Here is an 18169-nt window from a genome sequence, read left to right on the forward strand (position 1 = left end):
ACAAAATGTACAGTGCTCACTTTATTATTATTTTTATTACAAATATTTGCACTGTAAAAATGATAAAAGAAATAGTATTTTTCAATTTCACTGTAGTGCTGTTTACAAATGTAGAATTTTTTTGGTTACATAACTGCACTCCAAAACAATGTAAAACTGTAGAAAAATAAATAGTATTTTTCAGTTCACCTAATACACGTGCTGTAGTGCAATCTCTTTACCATGAAAGTTGAACTTACAAATGCAAAATTATGTACAAAAATAACTGCATTCAAAAATAAAACAATGGACAATTTACAGCCTATGAGTCCACTCAGTCCTATTTCTTATTCAGCCAATCACTAAGACAAACAAGTTTGTTTACATTTACAGGTGATAATGCTGCGCGCTTCTTATTTACAATGTCACCTGCAAGTGAGAACAGGCATTCATGTGGCAGTTTTGTAGCCAACATTGCAAGATATTTACATGCCAAATATGCTAAACATTCATATGCCTCTTCATGCTTCGGCTACCATTCCAGAGTACCAATTCATGCTTCCGTGCTGATGATGCTCGTTAAAAAAATAATGCATTCATTGAATTTGCGATTGAACTCCTTGGGGGACAACTGTATGTCTCCTGCTCTGTTTTACCCTCATTATGCACTATATTTCATGTTATAGCAGTCTTGGATGATGACCCAGCACATGTATGTTTAAAGAACACTTTCACAGCAAATTTGACAGAATGCATAGAAGGTACCAATAGCTACAGCACTCGTCCCAAAGTTAAGAATCTGAAGTGCCTTCCAAAATCTGAAAGGGATGAGGTTTGAAATATACTGTCAGAAGTCGTAAAAGAGCAACAGTCCAATGTGGAAACTACAGAACCCAACCCACCAAAAAAGAAAATCAACCTTCTGCTGGTGGCATCTGACTCAGATGATGAAAATGAACATGCTCCATTGGTCTGCATTGCTTTGGATTGTTGTCGAGCAAAACCCATCATCAGCATGGATGCATGTCTCTGGAATGGTGGTTGAAGCATGAAGGGATATATGAATCTTTAGCACATCTGGCACATAAATATCTTGTGATGCTGGCTATAACAGTGCCACATAAACACCTGTTCTCACTTTCAGATGACATTGTAAACAAGAAGCAGGCAGTATTATCTCCTGAAACTGTAAACAAACTCATTTGTCTGAGCAATTGGCTGAACAAGAAGTAGGACTGAGTGGACTCGTAGGCTGTAAATTGTCCATTGTTTTATTTTTGAATGCAGTTATTTTTGTACATAATTTTGCATTTGTAAGTTCAACTTTCATGGTAAAGAGATGACACTACAGTACTTGTATTAGGTGAATTGAAAAATACTATTTCTTTTTCTACAGTGCAAATATTTCTAATAAAAAAGAAAGATAAAGTGAGCACTGTACAATTTCTATTCTGTGTTGTAATTAAAATCAATATATTTGGCAATGTAGAAAACATCCAAAAATATTTAAATAAATGGTAGTCTATTATTATTTAACAGCAGGATTAATCACAATTAATTTTTTTAATCGCTTGACAGCCCTAGTTCGAACTACAAGTGACTATAATATGTTAAACTGTCTCATTGTATTGCAGTTTCTTCCCCATCGCTTAGATATTGTAACTTTAGATGTTTCTGAAGTCCTGTACAGAAGTCTATCAAGAAACTTATATTTTTAAACATATATTTCCCCCTTCCTCCCACAGAACTGACAGCTGTTCAACAGGCTATGTCAGATGTAAATCACAGTTACGAAGATTTGGGAGCTTTACTGAAGGAAAAGGTTTCAGAACTGGAAAGCATGCTTTCAAAGATGCAAAATGTTCAAGAAGAATCAAACTCAGTAATACAGTGGCTGCAAAAAATGGATAAGGCTGCCGCAAGCTGGGAAGCAGCTCCTATTGATAGTGAAGCTGTTAGAGCACAAGTAGAACAACATAAGGTACTCCTTGTATATGAAGAAAACTATCAGTTAAGGACTATACGAAATTTTGAACAGAATTCTCTGTTGAAATTAGTGAGGGAGTTCTTTCTGAATAATTGATGCCACAATACAGTCCCATATTAGCACTATATATAGTGATATTTTTTTAAGTAAATCCCATAAATATGCCAAACAAGGGCAGAGCAAATCTGGCAAAATGAATGGCTAAAATAAAAGAAGAGGAATTGTTCATGTCAGAATAATTTTGACTACAAATTTAAATAGATACAGGTGTACTGATCATGCAGCATCCCTTCTATTTTGAGTTTATTTTCTTGCACATAAGATTTGAAGGGCTCTGTCTAATAGAAAGCCATTTCTGCAACTGCTAGTCCACTATCGCTCCACAGATCTTCCACACTGTGATGCTGCAGAGACTTACTCTACACGAAGGCAGTGATTTCCTTGCAGCCGCATGTCATACTTGTTAATTTATGTGGCCATTCAAGATCCCCCACTAAAATTATTATAAGAGAATCGCTAAAGCAGCAGTAGACTCCCAGCGCTCCTCATCATTGTGGACAGATGATCCCCATCTCCTCTCTCACAATGATAGGCATGGTATTGGTTATGGGTGCACACTTAAAAGGAAATGCACTCTGCCTCCATGTACAGCTACTGAAAGGGAAAATCCTGCCCTCACCTGTGACTGTGAACATCCAGTATTTTATTGAGGTTGCACTGGTATAAATGAAAGCAGAATTTGACCCAATTTGTATACTTCTTCAGAATTAGTTGGTCAGCATTAACTGCTCATAACTTTACATCTGGTGATCAGAATTTCCTCAGACTTAACTGTTTTTCAGCCCTAAAAATGAAACCACGTTTTGAAAAGATGTGCTCTTTTGTTTCTAAAACTGAATGTTCAGAAATAACAAGCAGTGGGACCTCCTTAACTCATATGTACTTAAAGTTGCGTATGCGTGCGTCTGTGCACATGCAGATAAAGGAGTACTTAGCCTGGATGGAGTCTTGCCATTGGCTTTATTGTGCTTTGGACTGGCCCTAATTACAGAGTTTATTAAAGACAGACGGACCTCGGGTTGTCTTTGCTGACTTTGCCTGGTAGTAGTAGAAACAGGGACTTCTCTTTTGTCTTTTTCTTTCTTTAAAAATGGGTGGACATTTAATGTAAAAATTATTCTAATGTAGTGTTAAGCACTCAAAAGTCAGGAAATAGGAAAAGTAAAGCTGAATGCACCATTTTAACTCAGGTTACTTCTAGTTTTAGACCTAGTTTGGAGATCATACAGATCAGTAATGAGTTCTGTCACTGCCTGCCTTCTCCCCTTGGTATGTCTGAACTCTGATAGTCATACCCAGCTCATGTTAATGTAGATCCTTTTTTTTAATATATATTTCTCTTAGTGCAGTTAGGCAAACAACCTTTTGCACAATCATACAATGTTTTGGCTATTATAGAATATTTATACTAGAACCCTTTTCCCTTTTTGGGGCTAAGTATAGGGATTATTCACTTTTGTCATGTATAGGAGCTCCTGTGAGGTTTTCAATCTCAGTGGGAGGAGCAGGACTTGTTCAGGCGAGGAAGTTTGCCATATGAGGAGAGATTAATAAGACTGGGATTTTTCAGCTTGGAAAAGAGACGATTAAGGGGCGATATCATGGAGGTCTATAAAATGATAACTGGTGTGGAGAAAGTAAAAAAGAAGTGTTATTTACTCCTTCTCATAACGCAAGAAATAGGGGTCACCAAATGAAATTAATAGGCAGCAGGTTTAAAACAAACAAAAGGAAGCATTTTTTCACACAATGCACAGTCAACATGTGGAACTGCTTGCCAGAAGATGTTGTGAAGGCCAAGACTATAACAGGGTTCAAAAAAGAAGTAGATAAGTTCATGGAGGATAGGTCCGTCAATGGCTATTAGCCAGGATGGAGAGGAATGGTGTCTCTAGCCTCTGATTGCCATAAACTGGGAATGGGCGACGGCGTGGATCACTTGATGATTACCTGTTCTGTTCATTCCCTCTGGGACACCTGGCATTGGCCACTGTTGGAAAACAGGATACTGGGCTAGATGGACCTCTGATCTGACACAGTATGGCTGTTCTATGGGGCTTTGAGGACCTAGTTTATATGAGTTCTCCTCATTCCAGGGTCCTCTGCCACTGTTAATATTAGGGATTATACAGCAGTCCGCTCCTTTTTTTTAAATAAAATGACCTGTCACTGTATACATGACCAACCTTTGTAAAGTTCCTTGAGACTTGAAAAGCACTGTGTAAGTCCTTGATATAATTATGAGGATTTTTGTGTTTGTCATCATGATATTTTGAAATTAAAAAGATCTGTGCAATATTTTTAGTTTTCTGTTTACTTAAGTGTATTGTTTTATTTCATTGTAGCTATTTGAAACAGAACTGAAGCAAAGTGAAAATAAAGTACAGGAGCTGAAGGACAAAGTCACAGAGCTGTTGGAGAAGAATCCAAATTCTCCTGAGGCATCCAAATGGAAACAGATGTTGGATAAAATAGGTACTGCAATGTACTTACACTAGGGCTCAGACTAATATTGAAATTGCTAAATTTTTAGTCATTTCAGCATACCACCAGTCACTAGAATTTTGATTATCTTACTTGTTTTCTCATAAACCCTGGACAGAATTCCACTTTCTGCACAACAGCGTAAATCTAGAGTCTGAAGTCAATGAACTTACTCTGGATTTACACTGGTGCAACAAAGAGCAGAATTTGCCCCCCTGTTTTCAGAGGCTTTATAATTTATCCATTTCAAACTGTGTGAGGCTAAGCTTGAAGGTCAGTTGTTGATGCATATACTGACACCTTTTGTAAGGATATGAAGAACATTAAAACATCAATTTCTAGAGCATTAGTATAATACAAAGAGCACTTGGAGCTGTTTTTAATGGTTTCCTTCATGCTGTTTTTCCATGCCCTAGTGGGCTTTTGTCATGTATGGTTTTTAGAGGCTTATTGCCATTTTTCAAAACAGATTCCTTAAAATTTGCCCCCCAAAATGGAAATTTCAACTTTGGGACAATAGCTATTAAGTATATGTACAATATAATTTTCACATTTTTTTAAAAAATGAAGTTACTTAGGAATGCATGAGCGGTGTGTGTGGGAAGTTGTGGCCTGAATGTGTCAATGACTTAAAGACGAGGAGTTACTGCAATCCATTAAGCGAAGAGTTACTGTAATGATTCCTGCAGAAATCTGGTACCTACATTGTTTTTGCCTCAATAGCAGTGTAATTCAGAAGTTAGTAATAAAAAGTTCAAAGGAGCATTTATATCCATCTGTCTTACCTAGCTAGCTCATCTCTCTGTCTAAGAAGAAAGTCTAAGGGTTACATTTTCAAAAACACCTAAGTGACTGAGGAACCTAAGTCCCATTTTCAAAAGTGACTTAGGTACTTTCGCTCTTAAGTCTCATTGACCTTCAATGGGACATAGGCTCCCAGGTGACTCACACTTTGAAAATGGGACTTGAGCTTCTAGGTCACGTAGGTGCTTTTGAAAATGTTAATATAAGTCTAAATTGGATTTATTTGATGGGATGGTGACTTAGTCCTTCAAATACATGTATATTTACTGTGCTGAAAATTCCCTACATAACTAAATTAATCAGAGGGCTTACATTCAGGTATACACTATGGGTCTAATCAAAGAGGAGTGCAAATATATTGTATATTTTGAGTCATTGCACCAAGGAACCTGGTGCTAATATGCACAAAGCATGGTAACATTATTAGAAAGAATTATTTATATATTGTGTGTACAATCTTATGTCTTACAGCCACTCTGCTAGAACATAGATGCAATATGTTATTAAAATTATCACTATTTTATGATAGATTCCAAATGGAAAGAACTTAATCAGGTTACAGCTGACAGACGACAAAATCTCGAAGAGTCCTCAAATTACCTGACCCAGTTCCAGACAACAGAAGCTCAGTTAAAACAGTGGCTTATAGAGAAAGAGCTCATGGTCAGTGTGCTTGGACCATTGTCAATTGACCCAAATATGCTGAATACACAGAAGCAGCAGGTCCAGGTGAGTTTTGGTTACTAATATATGTTAAGTGAATAACATTTTCTGATCTTTTTGCTAAGGTTCTTTTCATTTGAACATCACAGTCAGCAGAAGTTGGTTACAACAATTTATCAGTAAACATCATAACTAACTTAGTTTGGATGGCTACAGTACACACACAAACACACACACACACCCCAAACAAAAACAAAACACCCCAAAAGAACAAAGATCAAAAAATCTAAAAAATGTGGAGAACTTATCCCTAGGGATATACCCGGTAATACTGAGCCTCAAATAAATGTTTCTGTTTTGACTATGTTGTGGTTTATCCATACTCTTGTGAAATGCTTTTTTGAAGTTTTATTAATTTGAGTGTGTAAGTAGCTAATAACTTTTTATGACCAGTTCTCTTAAAAAATTCATATTGTTTATAAAGTGCTCTTTTGAGGTTTGGTCCCTCTGATTGTGCCTGTAGCTAATAAACATTTGAAAACAAGTAAAATGCAGGACTGAGAAAAGGAAGTTAGCAGGTAGGCACTGAGAAACAAAGAAGGAAGAGAAAGTATAGGGAAAATCCTCTAGTTACAGAAATAGAGTGAAATATGAATGCATACACCAGTAACAAGAAATCAAAGTTAAATAAGACAAAGTAGCAGAAGCTACAAATTTTTATTTTAAACATTTCTGTTCCTGCCAGTTAATCTAAACCATGAGAAGATGTTGTTATCCTATTTTGCACAAAATATGGTTGAAACTGACATTTCCATGTAAGTTATCAGTGATTAGAAGAGAGTTTAAAAATTGAACTTTCTTGTAATATCTTTATGAAAAAAATTAGTCAGTCTGTAAACAAACAACAAAAATTAAAAAGTTAGACAGCCAGCATGAGACTATCAGGTATCACTTAACAGTCATTAAAAGTTAAACCTGATATGCCTTTAAAAAGAAAGGTTTGCAATATGTGTAAAATGAAACTGTCATATGCATCCCTTCTTCTCTAAGCATTGTGTGACTTATTGCCAAAAAAGTTAATACTGAGAGGCACAGATATAAACTTTAATACATCTTACAATATACGTTTAGTACTTCCGTGAATCAATTCAAATGTTCTCTGTGCTAAAAGAATATATTCCAGTATTATGTTACTATACACCTCCTTTGATGTTAGGACAAATTTCAAAACTGCCTAGGAAAGAAAACACTGTTTGAAACAAAATGCTGATTATTTTACTTGGTACTGTTCCTTAATTTCTATAATATTAACAAAATTAAATGTTTGTGTCTGCTGATTGAATTCCCATTTGGTAATGAGATGCAATATGAAAACGTGCCTTATTTTTTCTATAACTCCTGAAAGTTTCCTCTCTCTTGCAATACAATTGGCTGCCCAATCGATTCCCTTGATGTAATACTTATGAAACAACACTTTCATGGTGTGTATTAGAAATTAATTCACCTGCTCTTTAAACTGGGAAACTGATGGCTTAATAATGCATACTAGCTACTGCTAATGAAGACAAATTTAGTTTGGTTAGAGAGGTTTTTCTGAAGTTAGTGAATCTTTATTTACTCTCTCCTCAGATTCTGCTTAAGGAGTTTGATACCAGAAAGCCTCAGTATGAACAGTTAACCACAGCTGGTCAGGGGATACTGAAGAGACCAGCTGAACATCCTCCCTCTCATGAAGTTGTGAAAAAGCAACTGGCAGCTGTGGCACAAAAATGGGATGGTCTAACAGGACAACTGAGTGACAGATGTGGTCAAATTGACCAAGCCATTGTCAAAAGCAAAGAATATCAAAGCCTTCTGAGAAACCTGTCTGATAAGCTATGTGCCTTGGATAATAAACTGCGCAGCACCCTGGCAGTGCGCACACACCCCGATGCTATGAAACAGCAGTTGGAAATGGCTCGAGAAATGAAACAGGAAATAGAACAGGAAATGAAAAATATAAAAGTGGCTCAGGCCCTTTGTGAGGAGCTGTCGGCACTGGTTGGAGAAGAGTACTTGAAAGCTGAACTTATTAGGCAATTGGAAGGCATCGTAAAACCACTTACGGATATTGAGCAGAAAGCAGGTTAGTATTAAAAAGGGGGAAGACAGTAATGCAGAAATAAAGCAAAGCACTAATGGCTGAAGTTCTCTGGTCATTTAAAAATATCCTGTGTTTACCAAAATGAGCCTGAGCCATATTTCTAATACAACCAGCCAACCAGTGCTGTGGATCCAAACTTTGTAGCTTGTCCCTGTGCTATAAGAAGCTAGAACAATACCCTGGCTCTTCAGGGGCCAAACTGAGGTGCAGGGAAGCCAATAGTTGTTTTTTTTTCCATCTCTGCCTGCAAACCCAGCTCCCTCAACTTGAATCAGCAGAATGCGATGCTATCTACAGTAGATTCTGCGTATGTTCAGAACATTAGCCAAACACAAGTTATGCTTTAGTTAAATATAAGTCAATACAGGAATATCAGAGTGATACGTAATGGCCTGTGATATACCAGAGGTCCAACTAGATCATCTAATGGTCCTTACTGGCCTTAAACTCTATGAATCATGATAATCAGTGGGGCTCAGATATCTTGCCAAGTTTTGATGCACTCTGTAGGCTTTACCCGTTGGTGTGGGGCTTTTTTGTCATGGTTGGCTGGGCAGAACTCTCTGCATCAAGGTGGCCTCAGACCTCTGTAGTTTATTTCTGATGAGACATTTTATTATCCTATACACTATTTTGTCTCCGTGTTAACCAGCAATTTCTAATGAAGAATGATGTGTAATAAAATTAATTGGGCAAACGACAATAAATATATATTACTCAGAACAAAAATATTTTCTTTTGGTTAGAAAATTACTCACCACAATTTTGGTCAGTAGTTAGTTGTAAAAATGACACTGTATATTATTTTGTTTCTTCCAGCTAATCACATCCAGCAACTTCAATCAGCATATGCTACTTCTCATCAGTTCCAACAAATGTCTAAGGACTTTCAGACCTGGCTGGACAAAAAGAAAGAAGAACTGAACCAGGCTCACCCTATATCGGCCAAGCTTGAGTCCTTGCAGTCGTTAATTGAAGAGCAGAAAGATTTTAAGCAGACCTTGTCTGACCAGATTAGTTCCTATGAAAAAATTGTTGCAGAAGGTGAAAGCCTCCTACAGAAGACTCAAGGAGCTGACAGGACAGAGTTGCAGTCTCAGCTTGGCATGCTCAAAAGTAACTGGGATGAAATGAATAAGCAAATAAGAGAAAGGCAAGATAAGTTAAGTACTTGTCTGGAGAAAGCCCTCAAGTACAAAGAACATGTAGAAAACCTGCAGCCCTGGCTAGAGAAGTGCCAAAATAACCTGTCTGAAGTAAAGATTGTCATAGATCCTGTTGAAATAGAGAATTCTATTGCTCAGGTGAAGGCCTGGCAAAAGGACTTGGACAAACACCATAGCATGGTGGAATTATTAAATAATGCAGCCGACAGTTTGCTCAATGCCAGTCAAACAGATAAAGAAAGCATTACAGAAGAGAAAGTGGCATTGAACCAGAAAGTGGATATGGTCACAGAACAATTACATAGTAAGAGGGAGTCCTTGGAAAACATGGCACAAAAGTTAAAAGAGTTTCAGGAATCATCCAGAGAAACCCAAAGGCAACTTAGAAGTGCCAAAGAGCAGCTAGAAGCTCATGATGCTCTTGGAGCCCAGGCTTGTAGTAACAAACACTTGACAATGTTGCAGAGCCAGCAGAAAACACTTCAGACTTTAAAGCCTCATGTGGACTTGGCCAAAAAACTTGCCCAAGAACTGGTGGTAGAAGCTTCCAATTCAGAAGGTGTTTCTGACCTCTTGTTGCAAGCTGAGTCTTTAGAGCAAGAATACAGTACAGTCAGCCAGCAGGTTGAAGGCAAGTGTTCATTCTTAGAGACCAAACTTCAGGGAATTGGCCATTTCCAAAACAACATCAGAGAGATGTTTTCTCAGTTTGCAGAGTTTGATGATGAGCTCGATAGCATGGCTCCAGCAGGGAGAGATCTAGACACTCTGCGGTCACAAAGAGAGGATATCAACAATTTCCTCAAAAAGCTGGAAGATCTTATAACAAGTAATGAAAATGCCAATAAAACCTGTAAAATGATGTTAGCCACTGAAGCGTCTCCTGATCTTGTTGGTATAAAAAGGGACTTAGAGGCTTTAAGTAAACAATGCAATAAGTTACTGGACAGAGCAAAAGCCAGAGAGGAACAGGTGGAAGGAATTATTAGTCGTATTGAAGAGTTTTATAGTAAGTTAAAAGAATTTTCCAGTCTGCTTGGGGGAGCTGAAGAACATGAAGAATCTCAAGGTCTTGTTGGAATGGAAACAGACATTATTAATCAACAGCTGAATGTATTCAAGGTAGGAAGAACACTTTCTTATTATTAGAGTACTGTTCTACAAAGCAATTTCTGAGTAGAACACTCTGTAATCCTTCACTTAATGTTGTGAAAGGGGTTGTTTTAAGATTGGAGCTCAAAGGAGAAATGCTCCTACTCCATATCAGTCCCATGACTTTGACCCAAAGCTGCTGTTTCTGTCCTTCCTCAGGTCCTACCTTTCTTCTTTGCCACATCTTGGTGAACTCTCATCCCCCTGCAGCCCAGCCTGCCATTCCTGCACTCCAGCTCCTGTTCCCTGATCTGTTCTTTCTCCAGGCTCCAGTGATCCTCACTGTCCCTATTTCGCTATCCATGCAACCCACTCACCTCACCTCCCTAAAAGGTCTTAGCTTACTGACTTCCACACAATTTCCAGGTAGGTGCTTCACTAGACTTGCCCATACACCACATGGACCTGCTCTCTCCTCCATGGCTGCAGTTAGCTCCAGTCCTACAAACATGCATGTGCTCAACGTTACTGTCATGAGTAGTCCCATCACTTCAGTGGCACTAGTCACAGTAGTACATTAAGCACATGCATGAGTGTTTGCAGGGTAAGGGCTCTAGTTTCCTCCTTCTTTTCTGACCTTCTGTCCTCAGTTCCAGCCTTTCACTCCAACTGTCCCTCCAGCTAGGCTCCACTAACATCCTCTTCTCTTCTGCAAACATCTGCAAACCACATCCACCACTCTAGCCAGCGCTAAGTTGGAATCTTATGTAAATTAATTCAGGAAATGTCATTAAAATCTCATTCTTCCCATAAAATTAGAGTGTTTATCTTGGAATCCTTATCCAAAATCCCCTTCCCCACTTCTGTGTACAGTTGTACTGTGTTCTGATTGGTGGCTGTTGTCCAGGTCAGAAAAAGCTCCATATCAGTGATGTTGCATGTATATAAATTGCAAAGTGCTTTGTGATGAAAGGTGGTAGATAAAATATTATTATTATTAAACTTCAGCAAATGATATTTCAACACTCACGTAGCTGTATAAAAGTGGGCAGCCTTGGAAAAACATGGCTATGGAACATTATATTAATCATATATTTATAAACAACAGTGTTTTAAAAGATCATATATTTTCTACTGACAGTATGGCAACATTCTGAATTTTTTGTTTAGCTTTGCAACATATGGTTTCAAATTCAATGCTGTATTGACTCCAAAGTTTGTATGACTTATGTTAGCCTTGCTTTCTCTGGTTTACTTTATCATAAAACAGTTCTCTATAACATGAACTAAGTCGTATTCTCAAAAAGAGGATTAGAATTGAAGAGAAGTAATTATACACCTTTTCCAGCAGAGGGTGCTTTTTTGCTTGTTTGGACTGAACAAAACAGTGTCAGGATATAAAACCGGATTCATTTTACATGCATAGTATGAGAGTTTCAGTTTTACTGCTGACTTTATCTTCTATAAACTATGGTCTTTCAAAATGCATAAATGCATACAAAAGTGTTAAAATAATAATTATATTGTGAAAACATTCTAGTAGATTGTTAGGATTAAAATTGTATACAACTCTGAACTGACCAGCATATATCAATTTAGAAACAGAAACAAATTGCTTCTCTTTGAACAATGTTAGTAAAACACTTGGAAAACAATAAGCAAAACGATTACGCTGTGATTACTATTGCTTAGATTGGTGCAATTGAACTGGGGCTATGATTTGTGATCTATATCAGGGGGTCTCAATCTTTTTCTTTCTGAGGCCCCCCTGAACATGCTATAAAAACTCCAAGCCCCAGTGCAGGAGGGGGGAAACTGGGGGCTGCAGGACACGGTGGGCCCTCGGGCATAAGCGTAGTTTGACTTCTGTTTTGGGAGGGCAAAGGCTGGTGGTGGTTGGGCCAGCTCCACACGACGGGGTCCAGGGAGGCAGCGTCACCTCCATGTCCTGACTCACCTTAGCAGACCAACCAGCTGCTGGTTGTGGGGGTTCACTTAGGGTGCAGGGACGGGGTAGCTGGGGCTGTGTGTGGGCCGGGGGTAGCTCAAGGTGCAGGGAGGGGAGTAGCTGGGACTATGTGCAGGCAGGGGAGTAGCTCAGGGTACAGGGAGGGGGTAGTTAGGGGTTGTGTGTGGGCAGGGGCTAGCTCAGGGTGCAGGTAGGGGGTAGCAAGGGCTGTGTGTGTACAGGGGGTAGCTCAGGGGGGTAGCTGGGGCTGTGTGAGGGCAGGGGGTAGCTCAGGGTGCAGGGAGGGGGTAGCTGGGGCTGTCTGTGGGCAGGGGGTAGCTCAGGGTACAGGGAGGGGGTAGCTGGGGCTGTGTGTGGGCAGGGGGTAGCTCAGGGTGCAGGGAGGGGTAGCTGGGGCTGTGTGCGGGCAGGGGGTAGCTTAGGGTACAGAGAGGGGGTCGCTGGCACTGGGTGCAGGCAGGGGAGTAGCTCAGGGTACAGAGAGGGGGTAGCTAGGGCCTGTGTGTGGGCAGAGAGTTAGCTCAGGATGCAGGCAGGGAGTAGCTTGGGACTGTGCGGGCGGGGGTAGCTCAGGGTGCAGGGAGGAGGTAGCTATGGGCTGTATGTGAGCAGAGGGTAGCTCAGGGTACAGGAGGGGGTCGCTGGCACTGGGTGCAGGCAGGGGAGTAGCTCAGGGTGCAGGGAGTAGCTAGGGGCTGTGTGTGAGCAGGGGGGTAGCTCAGGGTGCATGGAGGGAGTAGCTCGGGGCTCTGTGTGGGCAGAGGGTAGCTCAGGATGCAGGGAGGGTTAGCTGGGGCTGGGTGCAGGCAGGGGAGTAGCTCAGGGTGCAGGGAGGGGGTCGATGGCACTGGGTGCAGGCTGGGGAATTAGCTAGGGTCTGTGTGTGAGCAGGGGAGTAGCTCAGGGTGCAGGGAGGGAGTAGCTAGGGGCTCTGTGCGGGCAGAGGGTAGCTCAGGGTACAGGGAGGGGATAGCTAGGGGCTGTGTGTAGGCAGGGGGTTAGCTCAGGATGCAGGGAGGGTTAGCAGGGGCCGGGTGCAGGCAGGGGAGTAGCTCAGGGTGCAGGGAGTAGCTAGGGGCTGTGTGTGAGCAGGGGGGTAGCTCAGGGTGCAGGGAGGGGTAGCTACGCTGCGTACTTTGTGTATAGGTAAAGACGGCCCTGGGGGAGAGCTAGGGGCTGTGCACCAGGAGGGCTCCTCTGTGTCACTGCTCCCCAAGGGCTCTGCCGGCTACAGAGCTGGGCCCCCCTGCCTGGGCAGCTCTTACCGGCTGCGTGAGCTGAGGAGCAGGCAGCCACAACCCGGTGGCCCACTCCATGGCATGAGCCAGAGCAGCAGCTGCCTGCACTGCTGACTCTGACTTTCCTCCTGAAGAGGCAGGGAGAGAAGAAAGTGGGGCAGAGGGTGGAGTTGCCCTCAGGACTGCTCCACTTTGGCACTGCGGGAGTGGTGGCAACCAGTGCTTGGGGCTCAGCCCTATGGCTGCTAGCTTCAACCCTGCAGCGGGGGGCACTAGGGCTCCCGGCGTCAGTGCCAGAGTGGAGGCACCGGGGCTCCTGGCTTCAGCCCCGTGGCAGGGAGAGGGGGGCACCACGGCTCAGGCTCTGGGTTCCAGCTATGGTGTCCCATGTCCCTCCTGAAATGGCTCGAGGCCCCCAAGGGGGCAACGGACCCCCAGTTGAGAAATGCTGATCTATAGGATATTTCCAGATCTCTGCTGCTTTCAAAAGTGGTAGCCATTTAACTATAGCTCCAGATTTCTTTAACCACCAGAAGTCTACACCCTGTGGTACAACTCTGAACAAGCAGGGCCCTCACATGGAGGCAGTCTGACTAGTCCAGAAATAAGGGAGCTAGAAAATAGTACCCCAGGCCTTGTTTTTTGCACTCTTATAGCCTTGTGTCATTTTTACTCCTCTGCAGCAGTGGGCTAAATACCACTACAGTGGAACAGCAGGTATCCTTGTAGAACAGCTGTAGCAGCTTTGGAACACCTTATAGCTGCTCTTGAACAAGTGTGTGATAGGTAGTCACAAGCAATACTTCATCTTCAGGGTGCAGCCTAAATGCCAGTGCTTGTACTCCCTGAGAGGAAGAAGCAACCGGCTAATGCAGCCTGGAGCATTCCACACCCCAAAGACACTATACAGACATGTAACAAGACAGAGTCCCTGCCCTGAAGAGCTTGCAAACTGAAAAAGTGTGATAAAGGAGTATGGGGGGAGGGATAGCTCAGTGGTTTGAGCATTGGTCTGCTAAACCCAGGGTTGTGAGTTCAATCCTTGAGTGGGCCATTTAGGGAACTGGGGTAAAAATCTGTCTACGGACTGGTCCTGCTTTGAGCAGGAGGGTGGATTAGATGACCTCCTGAGATCCCTTCCAACCCTGGTATTCTATGATAAAATAAAGCATCTGCTCAGGGTGATAGCTGGCACAGAGATATAAGCTAAAATTTTATATGTAAGCTTGTATATTTGTTTTACTTATAACAATTAGTTTTACGTTTGTTAGTTGGTTTTGGGTGGGCAGACATTGGCATTGAACTGAGATTGAAGAGTTGTGGAAAAGATGAAGGGATTATGGAAATAAGAGGTGAGCGGGTGCCGGGATTAGGAAATTTGAGGGGAGAGGAAATGCACAAGGGAAAAGGGAGAAAGTAGGGTAAGAAGAATGGGCAGAGAGTGTAAAGCTGGTCAGTTCAAGGGTTGCACTGGTTAGAGAAGGACAAGGCCAACAACCAGTGGCATTAGTAAATAATAAGAAAAATAAGCCTAAATTACAGACCTGAATGAAGATTAGGATTGGTTGGAATTTTTTGATCAAAACTTTTTTTACTGGAAAACTGAGTCCTTGAGTAAACAAAATGTTTTGCCGAAAGTGAGTGTGTGCTTCTGTCAGATTTTTTTGATTTTATGTCTGAAAACCAAACACTGAAAATTTTTGCTCAAAAATTATAAAGTTTTCAGCAGTTTAGGGAGATTTCCAAAGGTCCTACCCTTCCTGCAAGCCCCTTCGCACTGCTGGTGGGGTTACACACACACATTTTGAATAGGAAATGGGAAGCTGTTGGGCTTGGTGCCCAGGGCAGGACCTTCTGGTTCTGGTCCAGGGCAAGAGGAAGCAGGAACAAGAAGTGCTCCTGCAAGCTCCTCTGGACTGCTGCTGTTGCTCCTCTTGTGGAAAGAAGGCTTTTGGGTCTGGTGCCCTTCATGTGACTCCCAGTGTCCGACGGGAGAGGAAGCAGGATTAGATGAACCTGACTGGGCAGGGCAGAGGTATGGCCATGCCTCAGTCCCCCTTCACACGCCGTAATATTTAGGGCTGGCACTGTGGACTATGTAAGCTGCACCATTTCAATTGATGTTGTACTTGGTTATCCTCAGCATTCTCCCATAGAGCTGTTCTCCCTGACTCAGCAATCCATAGGCAGAATGGCTCCAGCAGCAGCTACTTTGAATGATGCTGAACTTTCATGCACATCCACATCTTGTCACCTCCTCTGAAGTGCAGCTGTGACTGCAAAACCACAGTCTCGTTCTTTATGACTTCAGCTTCTGTGGTCTCACAGAAATTTGCTCCTGGGTGGATAGACTCATTCACACAGTCTCCTTTACGCCCTTGATGGAAGGATCTTGCAGAATGGGCCAAAAGGTGCTTCTGTGGTTTGGCCAACTTTTGCAAGCAAAGAATAGAGCTTTGTGCTACTTTTTGGTATCTGATATTAAAATTCACAGTTGTTAAAGAAAAACTTATAGGTGAAGTGACTCATTGTATTTATATTTCCTCTTGCTAATCTGCTCATTTCAGTCACTATGTAGTGTGATATCCAAAATGGGTACCACCAACTTTAACCGGCAATTGCAAATGGAAGTATGATTTGCATTAACTTGAAATCATGTAGTTTCAATGTGAAATGTTTACATTTTGGGTGACAGATTTGCTTTCTGTATGACAGTTGTGTAAAATCTAGTGGCGTTCATTAGAAGGCAGTACCAGAACTGCTGCTTCACAGGATAAACCAAGAAAGAGTTATTTTGGATTTACATCAGTGTAACTGAGAGCAGAATTTTGCTCAGTGACTATAAAACAAGCAAACAGATCCCTGTTGGTATTCAGAGAAAAGTTATTAAAAAAGCAGCAGCAAATAATTTGATGTTTTTGTTCGAAGCTGTTTTAATCTCTTACAGTAGCTGGTATTTTGTATTTTATTGCATTTGTTTCATTCAGCTTTGTCACAGATTTTTGTTTTCAAATAAAGAATGCAATGAATGGATCTGAAACAAAAGGGAATTTCAGTAGGTGTACTTGCTGTATTTAGTTACGCTTATTCTACTTTCTGTTTTCTTTAAAAATAAAACAAAAAAACTTTAGAGATGAACCTGAACCAACCGCCTGGATTTGGGATCACCCAGAACTTCTAGCATTTAGATCTGAATTCATAGCTAGGTCCCATCTTAAAAAACAAAAATGAAAAGCTCATTCAGAGAACTATCAAATTACGACACTCCTTGAAATCTTTCCAAAATGCTTCATTAATTTAATTAACAAACCTTCCCTGCTTTCCATTGAAAATACATAGAATTGTTGTTAGCCTTCATCTCTGGATGGTTCTTCCCCTCCCTTCCCCCATCCCCAAGAACAATAGTAGTGCAACTATTAAAGATTTTCCTTCATATTTGCACCGTGTGCCTAAAAAAGGATGGTTTCTAATTGGACTTCATAGGAATCTTAACCTTGATGAATATTTCTCTTGATGAGCTTGAACTAAGAGTTTAATTGGTTTATGCTTATTACATTGACTGTGTTCTCTGACTTACATTGAAGCAAGATAGTGTTTACTCAACAATCTGAGGTTTATTTTCATATATTTAACTAAACAGTTAAAATCCAGAGGTTTTTTTAATGTACTGATTTGCAAATATTGCATAAAACATCATAGATCCCTTTCATAAAGTTGACCTCTCTTTACAACGTATGGGTAAACAAAGAAAATAGGGTAAAGAATTGTGTTTTGATTATTTATCAATCTAATTTTCTAAAAACAACAACATGAGAAAGTAACTAATACTTATGGATGTAGCATTAGGTTATTCAAAAAAGGTCTTCATTTTAGCTGGTCAAAAATGGGAAAATCTTTTACAAAAATGTTCACAAAAAGTATTCCTATTTTTTCCATTGAAAAATCAAAACTTGGGCATTCCAGTCCTGATTCTGCCCTTTTAAAGAAGATCCCGGTCCCTTTGAATTCAGTGGGATTTTGTTTGTGGTTGGTCTGGTGGGAATACACATTATTGATGGGACCTCAGAAGAGTAACCATGCAGGTTACGTTTTTCTAATTTAGAGATACCTGAGTCTTCAGTCTTAAGATTAATATCTCTTTGACATAGTTTAATATGTCATGGCTGTGTTTAATTTTATGGACATTGGAAACTTTATTTTTTGTGATATCTGTACTTACCAAAAAAAGGCAAAATGCATGAAAGAAAAAGGACAGAATTTGTTTCATACCCTTTTACCTTTTGGTGTATAGCATTTTATTTCCTAATGTGCTTATCTAATAAAACGTTGATAGTGCCTGTCATAAACAGATAGCTAAGGGTTAAAGTCTCTTTCACCTGGAAAGGAGTAACCTGAACCACCTGATCAGAGGACCAATCAGGAAACAAGACTTTTTCAAATCTGGGTGGAGGGAAGTTTTGGGGTGTGAGTTCTTTGTTCTTTGTCTTGTGTCTATGCCCTCTCGGCTCTGAGAGTGATTTTTCTATCTCCTGGCTTTCTAATCTTCTGTTTCCAAGTTGTAAGTACAAAGATAGTAAGACAATA

At 40.7% G+C, this 18169-nt stretch overlaps 1 protein-coding gene across 13 annotated transcripts in view; it reads left to right on the top strand.

Annotated features, from left to right (window-relative positions):
* Positions 1 to 18169, top strand: part of DST (dystonin) — a 452383-nt gene that overhangs the window by 333257 nt on the left and 100957 nt on the right. For all 13 annotated transcript variants that reach the window (XM_050950494.1, XM_050950495.1, XM_050950498.1 and 10 more), the window contains 5 exons: positions 1725 to 1960; positions 4372 to 4501; positions 5844 to 6043; positions 7607 to 8102; positions 8940 to 10408. In XM_050950494.1, coding sequence (XP_050806451.1) covers positions 1725 to 1960; positions 4372 to 4501; positions 5844 to 6043; positions 7607 to 8102; positions 8940 to 10408 — 2531 coding nt within the window. The remainder of the gene's footprint in view (positions 1 to 1724; positions 1961 to 4371; positions 4502 to 5843; positions 6044 to 7606; positions 8103 to 8939; positions 10409 to 18169) is intronic.

This window comes from Gopherus flavomarginatus, chromosome 4 (genome assembly GCF_025201925.1).
Source record: "Gopherus flavomarginatus isolate rGopFla2 chromosome 4, rGopFla2.mat.asm, whole genome shotgun sequence".
Classification (NCBI taxonomy): Eukaryota; Metazoa; Chordata; order Testudines; family Testudinidae; genus Gopherus; species Gopherus flavomarginatus.